Genomic DNA, 22340 nt, shown 5'->3' with positions numbered 1-22340 from the left:
GGGGGAGGCCAAGGACGCGGCGAACGCAACCCCGGACGGGCGGAGTTCCAACGCCCTGAGCCCGCGGGAGAGACTCGCTCCGCTCCCGGACGGCGCCGGCCGTAGGCGGGGGGAGGCGCGGTGCACGCCGGGAGTTGTAGTGCGGCAGAGCGGAGAGTGCCGCGCGGGGGGCGGGGCGGCGGCCTCGCTTCCCGTGACGGCGGCAGAGCGGAAGTTGGTGGTGCCGCGTCCGCCGTGCGCCGCACGTGCCGCGCGCCCCCGCCCGCCGTTCTCCCCCGCCGCGGGACGAGCAGCGGCAGGATGGCGGCGGACCTGAGGTTCTCCCTGGCCGAGCCGCTGCAGCTGGTGGCACGCAGGAACGAGAAGAGCGGCGCGGAGCTCAGCAGGTTCCTGGCGAAGCAGGTGAGGAGTGGGCGGTGCGGCGCTCCGCTCGGTGGCAGCCCCCGGGCGTCCGTTCTCCTTCTGTCACGGAGGGTCTTGTGGGGGCCACTGTGGAGCCAAGGGAGCGCACCCCTCTGCCTCCTCCGTACCGCCGTCTCCACTTGGCAGCTTTGCGTGTGCCCGACCCTCCCGGCCGTCCCTGGCCCTCGGGCAGCTGGCGGGAGCTGATCCCCGCTCCCCGCCCTCTCTTTCCCTGGAGTGTTTCTCGTCTTCCTCGCCCCTCTCGGGGATGCGCGGGCGCAGCCCATGAGGAAGGTCCTCTTCTGCATCCTGGTACCCTTACTATTGCTCCTCGCCCCGCAGTTAAAATCTTCAAGCTCTTCCTTCCCTGTCCTCTAAGGTTACTCTGGAAGCGTGACAGCAAGAGGTGGCATTTTGTTATCCAGCACTGAGATAGAAACTAGTCCTTACACTGATGCTATTTTACGTGTCTCCTTTAATTACCTTAAAACAGTATGTGGGATAAAAAGAGGCATGGATTTTTCTAGGCTTTGCTTTAAGGTTTGTTTTTTTTTTTTAGTGACAGTCTCACAGGTTGTAGTGTTGCTGAAAACATGGTCCTGTAGTCACTTTCATGCTTAGACTGCCTTAGCTCGGAGAGGCACACCTCCTTTCTAGGAGAGTTAAGGCAAATCTCCTTTCTTTCTCTGAAATGCTTGAGGACATGTAGTAACAGGATATCAGGACATCAGATGTTGTTTTATTTATCTTTTTCGTGATAGAGCTTTTGAAGCCCCTAAGATGTGTACACATTTCGGGGCTCAAAATCTCTTGTTTCTCTTTGCGTGTCTAGGAAATGTCCCAGTTGTTTGAAGATGAAAAGTTTAAAGTATCATATTTTTTCAGAATATTGGATTTTAGCCTGAGTTACTGTCTCAGTTATGATGGGGAAGGCTTTGATACCTGTACTCGAGGTTCTTTGTTGGCAGACAAATGGCTCTTTCTTCTGTCGCTGCAAATCGCAGGATCAAAGTGAAGTTGACGTGAATATATACTCCTGAGTGGAAGGTAATTGGTGGGAAGCAGTGGTGAAGAGTTGCATTTCAAGAGAGAGGAGCTTCTGGGAAATAGAAACGGGGATGATGTGGATACACGTTGTAATAGCAGACAGAGCAGCGAACCAGAAATGAATCACCGAGATCCGAGTTTGGGAAAGACACTGTGCCCTTTTTGTGACTGGTTGGAGATACGCTTCAGGTTTAAAAGCCTTGCTGGGTGGAAATTCCTGAAGAGTGATTGTATAGGGGCAGTCTGGAACAGCACCTTATTTAACAGCAGCACATCCTTTCGAAAACTGAATTGCTGTTTCCAGGCTCGGAAGCCACAGTTCTAAGATTATTTTAAGCTTGTCTTGTCAATAAACAAGCTCCATCTCTAAAGGTCATACCTGATTTCCTACAAGTTACTTTTTACATAGTCTAGGAAGCATGAATTCTGGAAATCTAGAGCTCTCTTTGCTCTGCAACTTTGTCTTTCTGGCAACTTATTTCTTCAACAGTATTCCACAAAGGAATTAAACTTGTAAGTAAGGAGCAGTGTTTGAGGTTTAGTATCATGTGGTCATGGAAGGTTTTGTTCCCTGTTCTTCGTTATGTAATAGAATTAAAATCTTTTCCCTAAAGTATTTTTATACACTATGAACTCTGAAGATACAGCAAATTTCTGTGCTTTTAATGAGGAAAATGGGATGAAAAGCTCTTTGAACCAGTCCTTGTTCCCCACGTTTACAAATTTGAATAATTTAAGCAAACTGTAGAAACAATAGGTCTCCACAAACTGCTGGAATGTGCTTTTGGCTCTGAGTTACCAAAAGTCTGCCAGAAAATATTCCTGCATAGAATTCCGAATGTGAATTTTGTGCAAGTATATGTGTTTTGCCTGTGATCATGTAATTTCATTAGAGAAGTTAATCACTGTGAAGGTTAAAACACTCATATGAATGGAACTTTAATGCAGAAACACCCTTATTTGTTTTTTCTGTCCTTTGCATCTACCACTTTGCTTATATGGAAGGATGCGTATCAAAGAACCTGACCCCTTTGGGTGTTTCTTCTGTTTAGTCTATGCAGCCATCCTAAGTGGACAGATCTGGAGCACACCATTCTTGATTTTCTTTTTTAATTTGTTGGTGGTTTATCTTGGCATCCTTAATTTTGCATTTCATTTTTCTGTGTAGCAGTGAAAGTTGTTGTAGTAATAATTCCAAGCTCTTATTTAGCATCCTTTCATCTTAGCATTTGATGATGAGAAATGCCTTTTATTCCTTTATATTAATAAATGTGGGAAAAAGGAGGTGACCTAGTGGTCTCAAATTCACACAGTTACCCATTGTCTGTCAGAAAAATGTCCTGATGCTCTGGCAACTAAGGCAGAGGTTTTTTCATACTAAGAAGTGACTTCAACATTTTATTTGAAAGATTAGTTAGACCTTACATCATGTAGCATTAGAAATAAGGGAAGGTGCGTTGCACTTTGGCTTCATCCTGGTCTGTATTGTCATCTCCTTCTGCTGGTTTTTGAAGAGCTGTGCTTTTTTGGCACACTGTATGTCAGTGATACAAAATCAGCAAGAAACTTCTTGCTTGAATCCTCTCTTGTGAAGGAGAGATCTGTCCAACTCTGTCCAAGATGTGTTGGAGGAGGTTTAGGAAGTTCTAGCTTGTGCTCCCTGTGAGACTGCATATCACCCCAGCTTTTTTTTTTCCCCTTGAACTGTGTGGGTTTGTAGGAAGATCGTGGGCTCGTGTTTTGGTTTATCTTGCTGAACAGCTGCCAAGAAGAGTGGTGCTGCTCTGTTTTCTTTTAGCCTGTTCCTAAGGCCAAGCCACACCTTTGTGTTGCTTATGTTGAAGAGTAAGAGTGCTGATTTGGAAAATCCGTTCAACTTTCCCACTCTGTGTAAGACTTTGTAAAGAAGGATTAATTTGGATCACCTTGCTGAATTGGTTACTGCACAGTCATACAGCTGCTGCATGAGGGAACAGAGAGGAGAACATGAGTCCCTATGTTGGAGGGGGTCCAACTCTTCAGGAGCATCCCAGTGTTAAATCTGGGAGCTGTGCATCATAAACAGAAGTGTGGATTTCACGTGGAGCCAGCTTGCTCGTTGCTCAATCCTTTCTTTTATGAATTTAGGGTTTGGATTAAGCTAGGTGTTATTAAAGATTTCTGTACCTTGTGTGCACTGAGCAAAGGTACTCTGCAAGTTGGGAAGGGGATGTGCATCCTGCTGCTGGAGCAGCAACTGGGGTCATGTCTGACTCCAGGTCTCAATCCTAGCTGTGTGTCTGCCTCATGTGTCTCATTAATAATAGACAGCAGGTATATGTGTTCTGTGTTTGGAGGCACAGGCTCTTCTGATGCTTTCTTAAAGCAGTTGTTTGGAGCCACATGAGCAGATTTACTATCCCAGACTTGAGCACTTGCAGATCAGCTGTCTATTGGTATTGGTTAAGAAAGTTGGTATTTCATAAAGCCGTGTTTAGTTAAAAAAGCCCTCTGACAGTATTCTGCTTTTCCATAGTTTTAAATTTAGATTCTGAAATCAGATAGACAGTCTCTTTGTAGAATGTGAATGTTGCCATTGTGATTTTTGAAGAGTATGTTCTTTATATGTCCTAAGAGTGCTCCACACAATGATTAAAAAAACTGCTTCCTTTCAGGAAGTTGCTAATGGCATGAATTTTTTGTACAGTAGATATGTTAATACAGAATTTTACAGAGTCAGTCACATTATTTGTTATTTTATTGTTATCTGGCTTTATTTGATATTCAAAGCTCTGGTTAATAAATTAAGCGCCCTGTTGTGCCTTGTTTGGGTAGCCAAAGATGTAACTGATTTGAAAACTGGGAGTACTTTTTATTTCTCCAGTGGAGTTTATTTCTGGTTCTTTTGAGCCATTCTGCCTTTGAACAGCTTATCAGTCATTTTGCCACTCAAAATCTGATTGCCTATAATTAACAGGGCCTTGCTCCATTTTTAAAATTATTTTTGATGCTGCTGTGATAGATGAGAGGTAGATAAACTTGTGTTGTGTAAGAAACTGCTTGCAATTAATGTGATGGGTTTGGTATTTATGGTATATGTACCTCAGTTTCCCTGGTGAGGAGATGAATGTCTTTTCAAATTCAGGAGACTGAGGAACAGGTTTGCACATGTTCTAGAAGGGTGTGGACAGTGGTATAATCAAAGGACCGCTGCACTCCTGTCACAATGAAACCATCCCATCTATGAGACCAGGAGCAGGTCTTCCCCAAGTAACTAAGGCCTGGGACAAGCAGGAATTGGCTGGATGTGGTGCTGAAACAAAAGACTACATGAATTACAGAATATTTCTGTCTTGAAAAGGATAAGGGTTCACTCAGTAAGGGAGGGGAGCATGGAGCATCCGAGTTAAGAGCAAAACCACTACAGTGCAAATTCATAATCCTGGTTTTCAAAATTACTTAATGCTGCAGTATGTGTTCAACATCATGGAAGTGGAGAAATGCTTGGGTAGTAACATGAGCTCAAAGAGCAGAGAAATTTGAGTAAGACATGAGAAATGGGTTGTTCGTCAGTAACAAAGCTAGGAGGGCTGGAGGAGATATGAGGTTAAGGTGCGTTGGTTTGGGTTTCTTTCTTTCTTTCTTCTAGCAGATGTGAATATGTTTTCCATATATTTTAAAGAACTAAATTACTATTTTTGTGTAACAGTATATAAAAAAGTAATTTCAACTTCAAAACTGCAGATAAAAGCTGCTTCTTGTTAAGAGCATTGCTTGCTGTAATTCTTGTCAGAACTATGAAAATAAAGCTGTGGTCATGACTGATTGAATGCTTCTTTTTTGTAAAGAGGTAGTGAAGCAACTTTACTCAAAGTCTTAAATGTTTTTTGGCTGTCATGAGACCAGGCTGTTAAGTTCAATGGAAATTCTAGGAAGAAAGATGTATTAGATGTTTTAACATTTTTCCAATCTTTTGCCTAAAAAAAAAAAAAATTACAAATCGCTTTATCTTTCAGTTATAAGGTATGATTTAGGATTTTGGGACTAGTTTGTAATTCCTGTTTAGTGTATCATTCTGCATCTTACTCATTCTGTATTGTAATAATTTTTTTTTAGTACTGAGAACTGTGTCGAGTACTTGCTTTGGGATTTTGGACTCCCTTCTGGTTTTGAACTTTATTTGTTCCTGTAAAATTCACTCTGACTCCTGCATGAATAGTTCTGAACTTGAAAGTCAAAAATCATTTTCCCTTTAACCTGTTTCACTTCCTATTCCTTTAGGTTTGGACTCAGCAGGATCGACAGTGCATCCTCAATACTTTGGCACAGTTATTGCTGGATAAAGAATGTACTCTCTTGATCGGTCGTCAAGTTCGGCCCATCCTGCTGGATTTGTTGGAAAGGAATGCAGAAGCTATTAAAGCTGGTGGCCAAATCAACCATGATCGGCATGAAAGGCTGTGTGTAGCCATGAGCAAGCTGGTTGCTGACCACCCTGATGTTTTGCCGTGAGTAATGAGATGTCACTCTTTGAACTTAGGAAGTGTTACAACCTGCCCCTGGAGGTAGGGTAGCTCAGGTTCTTGTTAATAGATCCTTTGGGATGGATTAGAGAGAAGGGTCCTGACTTGACTGGTGTTTTTATATATATATATGTAAGTGTGTGTGTGTGTTGCTGATTTTAGAACGTTTCTAAACATGCTTGGAATGGAAAGGAGACATATAGCAGTTTTGTTTATTATCTTTAGAAATGTAATAATATATAAGCATAAAAAATAACACTTAAGAAAATTTATAAGGGAAAAGAAAGGAAGAGGATAGGACTAGAAAGAGAGTAAGAATAGAAAGATCTCACTACCCACGGATCCAGGGGCAAGACTTGGGTGTTGTAGTTCCAGTGTCCATTGGTCCAAGTGATGGTCGAAGTGTTGAATCATCAGGAGGTGGGGGAAGCCCATGGAACACAAAATTTGTTTGGTTCAACAACACTCAGGTTCAGGTGGGAATGCCCAGGTACATCCCCTGGTGGGGTGGGGGAATGCTGTGGTGCTGCTGTTTTGCAACACCCTGGATCATGGCCAGTTCTCTGGTGGAAGTTCCTAAATGTAAATCTGGGGGCACTTTGGGGATCTTTCATTCATGACTCCTCCTAAGACATGACTGCCTCTAAGGCAGATGAACCAGTTATGCTCCATCAGAAGGGATGAAAACCTTCAGTGTGAATGTCCTGGTACATCCCCCGAGGGGAGCTTTCACACCTGAGCCACTTGTGTAAGGGAGGACATTGTCATGATAAAAAGCATTATCCCACCTTGCAGTATTTGCTTCTTACTGGTCTCTCCCAGATGTGGCCCAAACTCCAGCTTGTAGCCCCAGGTGATGGGTGCTCACCCCCTCTGCCCCTGGGCTGTGACCCTGCACATCCTCAGCAAAGCACTGCTGCTTTTGCAAATGGCCAATTCTTTGAGTCATTAACCATTAACATTGCAGTTAATTAACATTTTGTCCCAGCAGTATGTGCTTGTTAGTGTTCCCTGGTGAAGAGAGGTGGTGTCAGCATTTGAATTGTCTCCCACAGTAACAAATGCCTTTTTTTTAACAGAAATTAACTTTAAGTAAATGCAAGTCTCAAACACAGTTTGTTTTAATTAAATCATGTTGTAGGATGCAATTTGACTTTCAGCTGTGATCTACAGAAAAGCAAAACAGCTGCCATGAAAATAGTTCACAACTAAAATATCTGAGTTTAATATGAGACCTCTAGGCTGATAGAATATAAAATTACATAAGTAGGAATTGGTATTACTTTTTCAGTAAACAAGAGCAATCAAAGTTTTCACCAAAGGCAGTATTATTTCCCCTTGATAATTAAATAATGATTTCTGATTAGGTGAAATGTCTGTTATCAGCTGATTACTGAAGTGGTTGTCTTTCCCCATGTGGACAAAGTTAATTATAGGCCTTAGTTCTTAGTACCATCAGTTACTGTCTTAGAACATGTGCCCTGACATTTGTATTATGTGCTTCTTCTGACATACATGTCTGTGTTCCATCTCCTTCTCTCTCTCTCTTCTAAAGATTTGCTCTAAGATACTTTAAAACTACATCACCAGTTTTCCAGAGGCTTTTCCTGGAGAGTTCAGATGCAAACACAGTCCGATACGGGCGCAGACGAATGAAGTTACGGGATCTCATGGAGGCTGCCTACAGATTTTTACAAAAGGAGCCATCGGTTTTCCGGGAACTATGGGACTGGAGTGTGTGCATTCCACTCCTAAGGAGTCATGACACTTTAGTCCGTTGGTAAGTTAAAACCTCCAAATCTTCTTCACTGAATTGTAATTAACAATGTTCACATGCAACAGAAGGCATCTTCAGATAATACCAGGAATCTGTACCAATGGTATTTGTACTTGCACTTCTTAACTGACCTTTTGAAAGCTATAGTGATCTGTGACAAAGTGAATTTTAGGCTAGCTCTTAGTAATGCTTAAAACTATGGTCTAGAGAATCTCTCCAAATAATTTCAGTTTGCCCAAGCCGATTCTTTTTTCACTGTTTTTTTTCTTTTTGTGTGTTGATTTCTTAGTGGCTGTAAAACTTAGCTTAATTAGGCTGTGCTTTGTGTTGCTTTGTTACAGGTTTCTTGTGTGATTTTGTTCAGATCTTTTATGTTAGGTGTCTGCCCCGAGGGCTTCAGCCTAATCACATGGTCTACCTTATTTATGTCAGTGGTATTATTGATAGTGCTTTTTATTTTAAGTCTTCACTTTTTAAAACATAAATTCGGAATTGTGTTAGTAACACATAATTTAAGTCAGGTGTTTAATTTAGGAGGGGCAGAACCAAGAGCGTTGTCAAATCTATCATTTATGAAGCTCTTCAAAATGACATACTTAGTGTCAGAGAAAGAAATAGGACTTGTAATTCAAATTAATTGACTAGAATTGGTTTACCTGGTGTTCAACCAATAGTCTCAAATAAGCAAATGAGCTGACTTTAAACATTTGTCCTGAAATAATCTTCTGCCTACTCTTCCTTCCCCCGTCACGCTCACTGAAAACTCTGGTTTTGTAAGTTAAAAACAGCATTATAATGAATGAAAACTGGTTTATGATTTATATTAAATGGTCCTTTGTTGCAAGACAGCATTATGTAGTCACGACTTGGGAGCTGTTGGCTTTTTTAGGCACTCAGAATTGATTTCATTGCATTAAGTTCACTTTAAAAATAGTATGAAATGCAATTTTGGAAGGGAAATGGTAGGAGAAAAAAATGGGCAAAGATGGCTTCATTTTCCTTGTCTCATGTTAACCTTCATTTACTTAGCAAAGTGCATTCCATTACTGTATTTCTGCTGATAATTCAGTTCTTCAGAGAAATATTAGCTAATTGGTGTATAAATTAAAACTGTGCCGTGATAGAATTGCTTTCCTCAGTTCTAAGATATTTGTCTAATCTGAAAGAATGTTAAGCATAGTGCTAAAATAATTTCTATGAAGAAAATTTTCTGCACTTTTTCCAAACTTGATGTTTTGGTATGCAATTGACAGTTGTAGAACTAGATTTCTCAAAACTGTTTTGACATACTTTGTTCTAAATGTAATTTTTAGGTATACTTCAAACTGTCTTGCTCTGGTTACATGCATGAACGATGAGCATAAATTATCTTTCCTGAAGAAGATATTCAATCCTGAGGAGCTGATACATTTCAGACTGAAGTAAGGACTTTTAAAATCTTGAGCACTATTTTTCTTGATGGCTTTCAGCTGAGTTAATAAACATGGGTTTTACAGGTTGCTAGAAGAATCTCAGCTGCAGAATGTGGAACAAGCCTTGCTTTTGGCCAATCCAGACTCCTCATTTTGGCAAAAGGAGAAAGAGCTGCACTATACCCAAGGACATGTTGTGTCAGGCGACCTCTCTGCACATGTAGTGGCTGTCTGTGGCATTGTGCTGCCTAGCCTGCAGCATGTTTCTGAAGAGCAGGTATGTGATCCACAGTTAAATCAGTACATTTTTGTTTTAGGAATTTCTAAGTACAGTGAACTACCTTTATTTCCTGATTAGACAGTACTGAGATACCATGGGTGGTGTATTTGTCTATCTCGGTGTGTGCTGTGAACTAGTGTTGAATAATACAAGCACCACAAAGAATCTCTGCAGTGGAGTGAAGCAGTGAAGGAGCAATAGTGCTGTTCATTTTACTTTCACATAGCAGTTTGTACAAACATCCTACAGAAAAATATTCAGCCTTATGTAGTAACTCCAGTCTCAGTTAAGGTGACAATCCATAGCTAACTAAAGCCAGGATCTGAGACAGTTGCTTTTACCTGCATGATGTAGGTTTTTTGTGCTATACAGGCATCTTATATGCAGCGTTTCTCCAAGTATATGCTCAGTTCTTCTCTGAAAAGAAAACAAGGCTGCTGTTCAAACTCTTCAAGAAGGCAGAGAAAGGGGAAAGGAAGTGAGCAAGAATTTACTGACACCACTTGAGAAAGTGTAATGCAGACACTACAGGGCCTTGCAATTTTGGGAAGCCCACTGAAGGCATAAACGTTTTTAAACAAATGGTATTGAACCTTTTTTTATCTAAATGGCTATTTAGCTTAAGCTGTTCAGATCCTTCTTTGTAGCTACAGCCAGTATTCCTGTTTTTCTCCTTTAGGTACCAATTTTAGCTCCTAGCTGAGTTTGTTTTGTTTAGTTTTGTAACAGTGATTGACAATAGGACAAAGAAATGAATGAAGACTACCAGTGTCCAGAATTGTTTGAGTAGCTGAAGCAAGGAAAGAGGATTTTCTCTCCAAATTTCTCATCCCCGAACCCTGTTTATCTACCCAGTTCTGTTTTTGAATTTACTGGTTTTTAGCCTTTTGGGATTTTATTATAGTATTGAGAAAGTGGTTTGGAATTCACTGTAGCAGGGGAAGCTGTAGAGCTGTTAAGATTTTTACTCCCATGGCAGCATCGCTGTTGCTGCAGCTTTGCCAGGCCATGCTATAAACTGGATTACTTAAGGAATACTCTTTATCTGCTGAGGGAGGAGAGAACTTTCCTGAAAGGAATGCTTTTATTCTCTGTTAGCCACAGGTATTCCACTGGTCTGGTCTACAGTGTAGTTCCAGTTACATTAGGGAGGTCCCAGTGGCAGCTTAGGAGGTCTGATGAAGGTATAGGAGCAAACTGTGAGGGGAAGGAGGTTCTCTTGTTTCCAGAGAAGTACATCAAGCTGTATCTGAAACAAAGGTCAGACTTAAATACAGGACACATGTTTCAGTGCTCTGGTTTCTTTCCTCTGAGCCTTCTGGCTCTAAGCACTAATTTTTGTGCAATATATAGATATGTAAGTTGAATGTAAGAGTCAGAATGTTTGGAATCTATGTGTAGCATTGATTAATTACCATTCAGTAAACTGAATTCATTTCATTTTGAATAAAATGCAAATGTTATTGAACATACCTTTTTTTTTCATTCACTGAGTTTAATGATCTTATACTTTGGCCTCTCTAATAAGAAGTAAATACTCACATTCATTCATTTAATATTCATATTTACATCATTTGAATGCAACTGCTGTTTGATTAGTCCTGTGATTTGCATCCATTCTGATGACTTAATTTTGCTCATATTGAAAATTGTATTTAATTGACATGAGTTATGACTGAATAGTTACTATGTTTGTACTTAGAGTGAATTCCCCTCAGGATCAAGCTGTATGTGTACTTTTCATTAAGGATTTCACCTATAATAGTTTTTGGATGAAATCTATTTTAATACCTGTCAAGAAATGCAACTTTAAACTCCTTTGTTTTACATGTAGATCTGCAGGCCAAAATTTTTCTTGTTGTTAGACTCACTTTTCTAATTGCTCTGTGTTGTACAACTATAAGAAAAGCAATTCGAGTGTATTGACCCAATTTTATGTTTGAACAGGAAAATTACACCAGCAGTTTTGTTTTGGTTGAATCTGCCTTCACAAATCTTCAAAACCTTGCTATGGCTGTAGCATATCAGACTCCTGTTTTATTAGAAGGACCAGTAGGATGTGGCAAAACTTCTTTAATTGAATATTTAGCAGCTGTTACAGGAAGAGCAAAACCTCCTCATATTTTGAAAGTTCAGCTTGGAGATCAAACTGATAGTAAGGTAACTGATGGATTTGTTTTATGTTTGGATCATGAGACATAATTTTTACTTAAAGCATGGACGTGATTTTCTAATAATACAATATTTTCATTCAAGGACCCTACGATGCCCAACTCTTTCGTACTGGTGTTAATATTGATGAGAATGAATAAGGAAAGTAAACAAGAAAAATAGCTTATTTTCCAGTAGGTTTTAAATTCTTTGCATAATTGTCTTGAACCTATATAATTCAAAATATGTTTTATCAGGGTTTTTCTGTGTGGAAGAGCTCTGTTAGTAGTTTTTTATTTTAATTTTAAAAAAATTGTGTTGGAAAAAGTATGATTTTGATGCCAAAGTTTGTATGAACACTTTTATTTCAGTTTAAGTTAGCTGTTGTCTGTTTAATCTGATACCTTTTTCTGTGATAAAGGTGAGGTAAAGTAAGATACTGGGATGTTGATGTGACTTGCGGTTACATAATAATGGTTAAGCTCTATCTGTAGATAATTTCATGTACTTCTTGTTTTGTGTATAGAATTTTGGAGCTTGAGTTATCTTGTTTAGCACAATTTATTTTTAGTTTTCGAAGGTGGTCAGTATCTGCCTGAAGTTATCAGAAGGTTTTTATTTTTATTTTTTATGCTACGCATAAGCACCTTCTTTGCTTGCATGGAACACCTGGTTTCAGCACCTCATAACTATATCTTCTCATATACAAGACTAAGGCAATCATATTTAAGAAGGTGGTGAAGTTCAAGGTATAAAATATGTTGCAGTAAAATCACAGACTCATTTTTTAAAGCAGTGCTTAAATATTGAAGTTACAATTTGAGAGAAAAGTAAAGCTTTGACTGGATTTTACCTTTTAATATCTTGCCTTATAGTTCTGTATACTGCCATAGTCACAGACTTTTTCAAAAACATAAACTAAAGTTTTGTGTGACCCTAGACAGTGTTCTGTTATTTTATATTGCTTGTAAATTAGGGTGGCACAGCTCATAAATTCACTTCCAATTACCTGTTTTTGTTTTAATTATTAAGTTTCCGTTAAATCACCACTGAAGGCGGAAAACTTTTCTTCTTAATTAAAAAAATTGCAACGCTGGGCACAGATTGCCAGACAGATTGTTTAGTAAGGTGGAGGCTAGGTGTCACTTCTGTCCCAACTTTGGTCGTGTTTGCCATCCTTTCCTCTGGGGACGTGATGCCCAGGTCTCTGATGTGCCCATTGTCTCTGTCACAGACGCTGCTGGGGATGTATCGATGCACAGATGTGCCAGGGGAGTTTGTGTGGCAGCCTGGCACCCTGACACAGGCTGTTACCAAAGGTCACTGGATACTTCTGGAGGACATCGATTATGCTCCTCTGGATGTGGTATGTAGCTTTATGTTTGCTTTAAGGTACTGATCTTAATGCCCATGATGGCAGTTTTGGGTGTCTAATCGCCAGGGTTCTGTAGCAGCACGCTGAAAATGCTGCTGCTTTAGATGGGGTCAGAAAGAATTTACCTGTCTGTTTTCACATGTTGGCACACCTCGTTAGAGTGTGTCTTTGTCGCAGAGTAGTTGGGACCCTGACACTGATGCTACTTGGAAAAATGGGATTGACACTTATAATGTGTCTATTTAATAATGTTTTGGTTTTTGAAAGCAAATGTGGCCCTAAACACCACAGAATATTGTCAATATATGAGGCTGGTGCTGTTAATAAGATTTTTTTGGTGTGTTTTGTTGTGTGGGGCTTTTTCTCCCTTCCACATATTTTTTCTTACACATTTCTTACATCTTAAAAATGTGCTGTTGCACTAAGCATTGCAAGTTTTAACAGATTTCCTGTGTTTCTGGCTCCAGAACAACTAGTCAGTCGTGCTTGCTCTTGAAGTAATGGCTACTGAAAAACAAGTCATTTGCAAGAAGGATGTGATAAAGATGTTTTGCTGCACAGGCCTGCTGGACATTTTTCATATCTGTTCCATAAGGCATCCTCTGTGTGACTGAATAACCTGTCAGTTTGTTTATTAGGTTCTAGGCTTCTGATACAGAAATGGAAAATTTGTAAGAAAGCAAATGGATACTGCTTATATGTACAGACAGTTCAGTGCTAGGGGGTCATGCACTTATTTGCTTCTGTGGACTCAACTCATTGCACTCAAGATGAGCATACCCTGAGTAGTATCCTGCATTCATCAAATCCCTTTCTTCAGGTCCTCCCTTCAGGCATCCTGTCTGCTTTCTCCATATCAAAGGATCTCTTTGTGCCTCCCTCTGTGCTGAGAGGTTGGTGTGGTCATACCTCCTTTCTTTCTACCACCACTGCATCCTTCTCCAGGGAAGGGTAGATTCTTTAAAATAGATACCAAACTCTCCTGGGGTAGCAGTGTATACACTGGAAAAGGTTGGTGTTTGAGAATGACGTTTTTGAGACACAGCTCATCTTTGTTCTGGCAGATAAACAAAATAAAGCTTCTGAACTGAATGTCTCTAATAAGTAATTCGATAATTTTAAAATAAATAGTTTTGATTTGGACTTGATGTGTAAAGGCTGTCATTTCCATTCTCTTATCATTAAATTTGAATACAGGAGGAAAAAAGGTAAGTAAACATTACACCTTTGACTTCCAGTGCTGATTAAAATTGCTGAGAGCTCTGCAGTTCCTGTTAGCATCACTTGGAAGTGAATCTCTGGGAATAGCAGTTGCTGGCAACGTAATGCTGCTCATTGGCATTGCTCCAGCATCTCAAAGTGTGAAATAAGCGTGGATGGTTGTGCTGTCTGTTAGTGTCACAAAGAAGAAAAGTTTTATAATTTTTCTTTTTCTCTCCAGATCTCTGTGCTGATCCCTCTTTTGGAGAAAAGAGAGTTACTGATTCCTGGTCGTGGTGACTGTTTAAAAGTAGCACCAGGATTCCAGTTTTTTGCAACCAGGAGGTAGGTTTGTAAATGTAAGATGCAATTGAGAATATGGATATCCTATTTTTAAGTCCAAGGTACTTTTTAGTATAAAATGCTTGTGTAGGAGTATTTTAGTAATTTCAAATTAGCAAGCAATGTAAGTCATAAAAACTGAAATTTTTCTTTCCCCTTGAAAGCAGCTTTGTGGTGAATGTTGATCTTTTTACAGAAAAATCACTTAAACAAGGCTGAAGGAATGAACCTTACAAGGAGGAACCCTACAAAACCAGCCCATCACCAAGACAAAATACCACTCATAGGAATTACTGTGTGAAAAGGGTTTATTATTGATATTTATGACAGTCTTTCCTTGATATAGTAGTTTGTAATGTTTTCTAACCAGAAAAAGATATAATATACTCTGAGTGTTTCACTGCAGCAGTGGCTTGTGCCTCAGATGTCAAAATGACTTTTTGTTCACGAAGACATAATACTGTATCGAGGTTAAAGATTATGGGATCTGTATGGGGAATGGCAGTTACATGGTTTTCAAATATTTTATAGTTTATTTCAAAACCTTTAACAGATTTTTATGCTTTTGTCTTCTATAAATTTGTTCCTCTGATCTATTTTTTCTGGGATTGAGTCTTTTGTATTCAACTCCTTTAGTTGCTTAATTTCCTAAGAATTTTTATTTCTGTTTGCAAGGTTGTCATGGTTTAACCTCAGTCAGCAACTAAACACCCCACAGGCACTGGCTCACTCCCCTGCAGCAGGATGGGGGAGAGAGTTGGAAGAGTAGAAGTGGGAAAAATCAGGGGCTGAGACAGAGTTTAGGTAAAGCAAAAGCATTCCGCACAAAACAAAGAGACAAACCCAATGACTCTGAGCATCCCCACCCTTCCTTCTTCCCACAACTTTCTATGCTGGGCACCATCTGATATGAAATATCCTTGTGGTCAGTTGGGATCACCTCTCCTGGCCATGTCCCTTCCCCAGCTCACTGTGCACCCTCACCCTCCTCTTCTGGGGTGGTGCTGGTGCTTTTCTGAGAAGTAGGAAAGTCCTTGCCTCTCTGGAAGCCCTCCTTGGGGATAACTAAGACTTAGCTGTATCGTGAGCCCTGTTTTGTCACAAATGCAAAGCACAGCCACTAAGACATCCCTGTATCATGAGCACTGTTTTGGTCACAAATGCAAAGCACAGCCCCACACCAGTTACTCTGAAGAAATTTAACTCTATCCCAGCCAAAACGAGCACATCAGTGAATAGTTTGTATAGCTGTAATTTTCATTAGGCTTGTGGGAGTAGATTCTATAAGTCTGTTGCAGTTTACAGCTGGGAAATAGTATTTAACAACTGAAACCAAACACAATACAACAGAGAAGAAAAAATTTAACAAAAACCCACCAGAAAACAAAAGCCAAACCACAACCCCCAATTTAATGCTTTGCATGTGCAAAAACACATGGCTGAATAGTTATTTCTGTAGTAAAAGAACAAAGGGAATGAAATGTATGATGGAAAGAGCTGAGTCTGGAGGATGAAGAATAACTGTGAAACACCATGGAGGGGACAGGGCTGAAGGTGCTTTTCCTGCATCTCTGCAATAAGATCATTTAAGGTATTTCACAGGCCATTTCTGTCAGGTTTCTCCCTTTGCAAAGGATTCTATATATTGCTTCTGATAGACAACTGACAGTAAGTGAAGTCTTTCTGAAATCTCTATGGATATTCTGCCATTTAGGAAGAAAAACACTGTGATAACAAGTAATTTGGAAAGCATGGATAGGCAAGGTGAGGTACCTGACAGTACAGGGACAAACAGTGTAATTTATGCCTGTTTCATTATGCTGTAGTAGCTGTATGCAACATATTCTTTGATGCACAGAAATGCACTGAAAGTGCTGAATTCTTCAGCCACACTCATCATGCTGTGTTTCTTCCTTGTCTTGATTTAGGATATTCAGCTGTGGGGGAGGTTGGTACAGGCAGCAAAGTAGCCATGCTGCTCTTCTGGACAAATACTGGACCAAAATACATCTGGATAACATGAGCAGAGAAGAACTCAAGGAGGTATGAGGCTGTGTTGCTCCATTGTGACATGTGAATAATTGTTTCAACTTAGGGTAATAAATGTTTTTCAACAGTTGAATCCTTATTTTATCTTCACGTTCTACAATAGACCCTTAAAATTTTAGCTTTGTGCTGACAATTTTGAAGTAAATAGGCAGTTTGTCAGGAAAATTCAAAGTGAATTGAATGAGGATTCATGGAACTTGCCTTGACAGACACAGTTATGCTTTGTGTGGGTCTAAGAATGAAGTTACTTTTACTGCTTATTAGCCCACAGAGACTTGAAAGCAGAGAGAAATAGCAAAAAAGAAAATTGAGCTTACTCTTAATTCTAAGCTTTGAATTGAAAAATAGTCGGTTATCAGTTAAAAATAACTGCTTCTATCAACATCTTTCTTTTGTTAGCATATCTGGAAGGTGTTTGCTTTGTGTAGTTCTTCAGAAGATTAAAGCAGCCCAGGGTTCATATGAAAATAAAATTCTCCAGAGTTTCTCCTTATGATATAGAGTTCAAAACAGGATCAGACTCCAAAAGACCCTTGGCTTTGGGAAAAAGTAGTGAAATACAGCAAGAGGAGTTGAGTAGAAAGTTCTGAATTTTCTAGAATGGAGAAGATAGTTTTTTCAGTACAATTCATTCACTCCTTTGGACTCAGCAGCTGGCACAATTATAGGTGGCCTTAAATATCTGTGTGCTTTTTTTTCCTTTCTTGGCATTTGTCAGATAATTGTTGGGAATGGGGCAAGAACAACTGTCAAAACCTTATGAAGAAACAACTTGAGTGTTAGCTGTGTCACCACTAGGTTCTTTTTATTCTTTTTCTGCAACTTTGTGGCTTAAGTCACAAAATGTATAAATTAAGCACTAAGATTCCACAGTAATAGTAGAAGAGACAATGTTAGAGAATACCCACCTGCTTGCCTTGAAAACAGACTCACATTCTTCTTTTTAATCATAAAAATCAGGCTAGCAGGGTAGGACCAGTTTTCCTGGTCTGTATCTGTGAAAAGTACTTTTGGGAAGCAGTATTTTGGTTGGTGAGCGAGCTGAGCTGAAAGGAAATTACCAAAGAAAAATTATCCCCTAAACGTGCCTTTGTCAGCAGAGTGAAGAGACAGTTTGAATGCTCAAATTAATTTAGTCACAAAAAGAGGGGCAGGAGGTAGGGATTTCTCTAACCAGTTACAAAGGTCTGTAGTCATGATTTGGGTTCAGACAGGATTGAATGTACTTTTTCTTCCTGTTGTGCAAGTATATTGAATGGACTGGAGTACAGTTGAGTTGGCAAAGTTCATTTTTGGCATCAAAATCAGGATCATGGTAGTCATAATTTCTTCATAATTTTCTTCAGGTAAGAGATTGCAAGAGAGCAGTTTTATGTAGCTTGCTAGCTAAAATGTCCATTGAAGTGTCTCTCAGTAAAAACTGGAGTACTGTTGGTTTATTTCCAATGTGGATTTTTTTGTTGTTGTTGTTGTTTTGTTTAATTTTATTTTTTTTCTTTTTTGTTTCTGGTTCCAGGTCCTCCAAAGGAGATACCCCAACCTTGTTCACGTGGCAGATCACTTGCTAGGCATTTTCATTGAGCTTGCAGGAGACAAGTATCAGGCACCAGAAAACAATGCTGCTGGCTCCAGTCACACGCCAGAAGTAGCATCAGAATCAAGATCAGAGCATAAGAAACCAAATCTGGAGGGACGAGAACTGTCTCTAAGGTTGTCTTTTCTTATATGTTTATTGGAAGTCAGCTAGCTGAAGAGGTAGAAGGGTTTATTTTCGTTATTCTTCTTAGTTTTTTAGAAATAATGGTGAAAGCTTGAACAATTAAACGTGAATTTTGTAAAAACTGGAAAATACAATTTTTGTTTTAAAGTAACGATTAATATGTCATTTAAAGAAACTCATTCTGGATTATTTAAACTATTCACTATGCTTAATTGTTGGGAGGTGTGGGGGGTTGTGTGGGTTTTGTTGTGTGCAGTGTTTAGTTGGTATCAAGCCTTATGAAATAATTCTTAATTTTTGTTAACACAAGATATCAGTACTAGTTAAGAACTGGAAGGTGTTGTATAATGTTCTCTTGCTAGCTAAGAAGATAACATTTTCAGTAATTGGGTATGTTATCTAGATTATTTCATGCTGAACACTCTCAGCAATATATCTCAAGGTGACTGAGATAACTGTGTCTGTAATGTACTGTTAATTTCAGAAATTCTGTGATGCAATGTAGTTTATGCTGAATTATTTGTTCCTCTCCTACCAAATGTCAGTTCTACTCATCTGGTATTTCTGTAATCAGCAGTGCTTTTTGAATTAATTAGTAAATGCTAGGTGTGGTTAGTATCTGATATTTTTGTGGTGCATAAGAACATAAATTTTTTCTAGAACAAAGTTTCCTTTTCTTGCCTTTTGGAAGATTTTGTTGTTAAGGAATCTGTATCTTGGAAAAAAGGGGGAGTTTATACATTTCTGGATTCTTTAATACCTTTGAGTTTTACAGTTGTCTTATGATTTAATGGTGTATGTATTATCTGTTTATAAGCAATATTGGTCTTTGTGCTCAGCTACTGCTCAGAATTATTGTCTTCATGTCTTCCCACGTACAACTTGCACAACAGCTACTCGTGCAAGTGCCAGAGGATGATGTTGTGACCGAAGCTGAACATGAGAGAAGATGCTTTGTATTTGTCAAGTTTGTACCAAATCTTTTTGGTTTTTCTTTTTAGAGACCTACTGAATTGGTGCAGCAGGATTGCTTACAACTTTGACAGTAATTCTTCAACCACAGCATTGAATATTTTTCAGGAGGTGCGGTAAGACTTGATCCAGAAATTGATCCAGTTGATGTCAAATTCTAGTGTTGTCTCACAAAATGCTCTCTTTGGGAATGTGAGATGAGGATTTGTTCATTTTTGTTTGAAGCAGTTGGACTGTAGTTAGAATGGTGGTGATCTCTCTGATCAGAAGCTTTTGTTGCTACCAGGAAAGTTGTTTGCAGCAAGGCACTAAAAGAATTTACTGCTGTCATACAAATAGCATGGTCCAAAATAATTTTAACTGATACAAACTGGGGTTGCAGATGACTGAGACCTTTCTTTCTCTTATAATATGGGACTGCTTTTCTACTTACCTATTCATCAGTTTACAGTATAGGTTGGGAATCTTTTTGGTGTGCATCTGTCAGAGGCACATTTTGAAATGTGCAATCTTACAGTGTTACTTCCTTCTCCATTTTGGTCCATTTGTCTAATAATAGCTTTTATGACTGGGCATTGAAAAGTTTATTTTTGGTATAAACCCACTACATTACAGAGTTTAGAAGTTCTTACTACATCTTTTTGAACTCTGTTATTTGACTCCTTCAGAGGATAGTGAAATAGTTTTCTTTATAATGGTTGGATTGGATTTAGGTTCATTTAGGTTAAGATGGTGCTTGTCAGATAAGATCATACAAAACTAGTTTTCAAGAAGTTGGTTTTCTCCTTGACAGGCATTGGACTGTTTCACAGCCATGTTGTCAAACCAAGGGAGCAGACAGAAAATGGCAAAAATTATTGGAAGCTACCTAAACATTTCAAAAAAAAAGGTATGTCAAACTACAATTAACATGATCTTTTTTGATAGTATTCTATATCTTGCAATTTTTGCGTGATAAATTGAAATATGTTATGCTATTTTTAGTTCAAAATTATGCCCACCTCTCTGTCTGAAACAGGGTTGGTTTGGTTTTTTTTTTTTGTTTTTGTTCTCTCTCAGGTTCTGTTTTTCTCCTATTTTATATTGAGCTGATTTTTTTTTTTTCTCAAAGTTTCAGGGAACCTGTTTTAGAGCAAATGACCTCATGATGCAAAGGGATTTCACAGCTGGAGCAGCACAGCTGCCTAAGCACATGATACCACTAGATGCACAGGGTAGCAAAGAATGTGGTTTTTTTCTTAGGTGGTTTACAGTGAATATTAGTCACTTAAATGGAGGGATCAGAGAGAAACATGATCTTTACTGCTACTTGGTCTGTATTCACTGATTACAAAACCAGCTGCCTCTCTGAAGATCTATAAATGATAGAATTAAACTAAATAATTTCTTTCTCAACTATTTCTGACTGTAGAAGTCTGAAAAGCAAATTCCCTCTGTTGTTAGTTTCAGTTTTCAGACAGCTCCCTGAAACTTCTGTGGGTTTTCCTCTTTATCCTTTTTTTGCATTATTTATTTGCAGCATTACATTATTGCCTGTAAGTGGCAAAATATCCTTGCTTACACAAAAGGGCTTTTTAAAGGGAGATTGTTTATTTGTTTATTGTTAAAATAACTGTTCAAGTTTGTGTAGTTGAACTACCATGCAAGTAGGAGAAATAGAAATACAGTAGCAAAGACTATTACCAAGTTATTAAGTTGGAAGTTGTTTAAAAATACTTCTGAGGTCCTTCACGATTTTAGGGGATGATTATGTAAAACCTGCAAAACTGAGAATTTTGCCCTTAAGAATTAACTTGCTGCAAAGTAATACTGGTAGTGTGGCGTGGGTGTTCTTACTGTAATGTAAACATTAGTATCGGAAATGCTGATGCTTTTTTCACAGGTAGAGTTCTTCTGTGAACTCTATAAACCAGAAATTGCAATACGGGAACAAGAAGTCTCTGTAGGAAGAGTGAATCTTGCAAAGAAGCAGATCCAAGCTCTCACTGTGCAAAGGTAAAATATCCTGTAGTTTCCATGTGGATTCAAATACTTTGTGGTGGAATAGAATAGACTGCAGGTCACAGGGTCAAGGAAAATGTGAACTGGGTATTCTCACTCTATTGAAAGGAACATGAGAACTCTCTCCCTTGCAATCTAAGTTTTGCCTTGTGTATTTTTAAGAGCATGTGCATCATTTTTCTGGCAGCCAAAGCATGGAGATTCAGCTTCTTTGAGCTAGAGTGTCTTCAGAGTACTGTGGATCCACAGCTGTTATGAAAAGATTTCGATGGCTCTACCTTTATAGAGGGAGATTTTTGTAGTATATGTCACTAACTTCATTGGCCAGGAAGTGTCTTGGTTTGAAAGACAGGGGTCTGTTAATGAAGGCAGAAGCCTCTCTTGAAATAGCAAATGTAAGCCCCCTCCCTCTTAGTTATTACAATTTTGAAATAAAGGAGCTCTCAGGCAAAGAAGTGGGAATAGGAATAGCAGCCCTTTACTAGGAAAATTAAAATAAAAGTACGGTATTAGAAAAACCAAACCCAAAACACTGAAGAGTCAGAATACAACCTGACACCCTGTCAGTCAGGATGTTGGTAGCAGTCTGATTAAATGGTGGCTGCAGTCCTCCTGGAGTGACAGATGTGGTTCTGTTGAAGCAGTGGTTGAAGCAGTAGAAGGGTGCAGTTTTCCTCTGAAGGTCCCTGATGACATGGAAAGGTCTGGTTTCCCTCTGGAATCCAGTGGAAAAAGGCTGCCTTGGTGTACCAAATGTCAGATTTTTATCTAGGTAGGAAAAGCTTGGCTCCTCCCCCTGGTTGGGGCATCTCACAGTGGGATGATGTAATTTTATCAGTCAAGTAGAGAGACTCCAATGGCCCATTAACAGAAGATGCCTCCCTGGACAAAGGGTGGGTCAGAAAAGATAAAGAACACTGCCCCACCTGTTTTTAACAGATTATGATAGAATACATACTTTTGGTTACATCCTGCATAGCAACCCAAGATAGGAAGTTATTTGGAAATCCTGAATTTTTAGGTTATCTTGAGAAAAACATCTTAGAAGGGTATCTTAGAACTATGTCTTTTCAGACCGATATTAAAAAAAAATCCTAAATCAAACCACTC

The 22340-nt window shown here is 39.2% G+C and overlaps 1 protein-coding gene across 1 annotated transcript in view; it reads left to right on the top strand.

Annotated features, from left to right (window-relative positions):
* The first annotated feature begins 300 nt into the window (after positions 1-300).
* MDN1 (midasin AAA ATPase 1) overlaps positions 301-22340 on the top strand; it is a 93551-nt gene continuing 71511 nt past the window's right edge. Inside the window, exons 1-13 of the mRNA XM_062489876.1 lie at positions 301-402; positions 5710-5936; positions 7507-7731; positions 9042-9149; positions 9225-9417; positions 11368-11580; positions 12806-12937; positions 14388-14491; positions 16417-16531; positions 18054-18247; positions 19259-19340; positions 20023-20118; positions 21112-21224. Of these exons, the coding sequence (XP_062345860.1) occupies positions 301-402; positions 5710-5936; positions 7507-7731; positions 9042-9149; positions 9225-9417; positions 11368-11580; positions 12806-12937; positions 14388-14491; positions 16417-16531; positions 18054-18247; positions 19259-19340; positions 20023-20118; positions 21112-21224 (1904 nt within the window). The remainder of the gene's footprint in view (positions 403-5709; positions 5937-7506; positions 7732-9041; positions 9150-9224; positions 9418-11367; positions 11581-12805; positions 12938-14387; positions 14492-16416; positions 16532-18053; positions 18248-19258; positions 19341-20022; positions 20119-21111; positions 21225-22340) is intronic.

This window comes from Cinclus cinclus, chromosome 3 (genome assembly GCF_963662255.1).
Source record: "Cinclus cinclus chromosome 3, bCinCin1.1, whole genome shotgun sequence".
Lineage (NCBI taxonomy): Eukaryota > Metazoa > Chordata > Aves > Passeriformes > Cinclidae > Cinclus > Cinclus cinclus.
The sequence above is the reverse complement of the archived record's forward strand: the minus strand, read 5'-3'. Positions and strand labels throughout refer to the sequence as shown.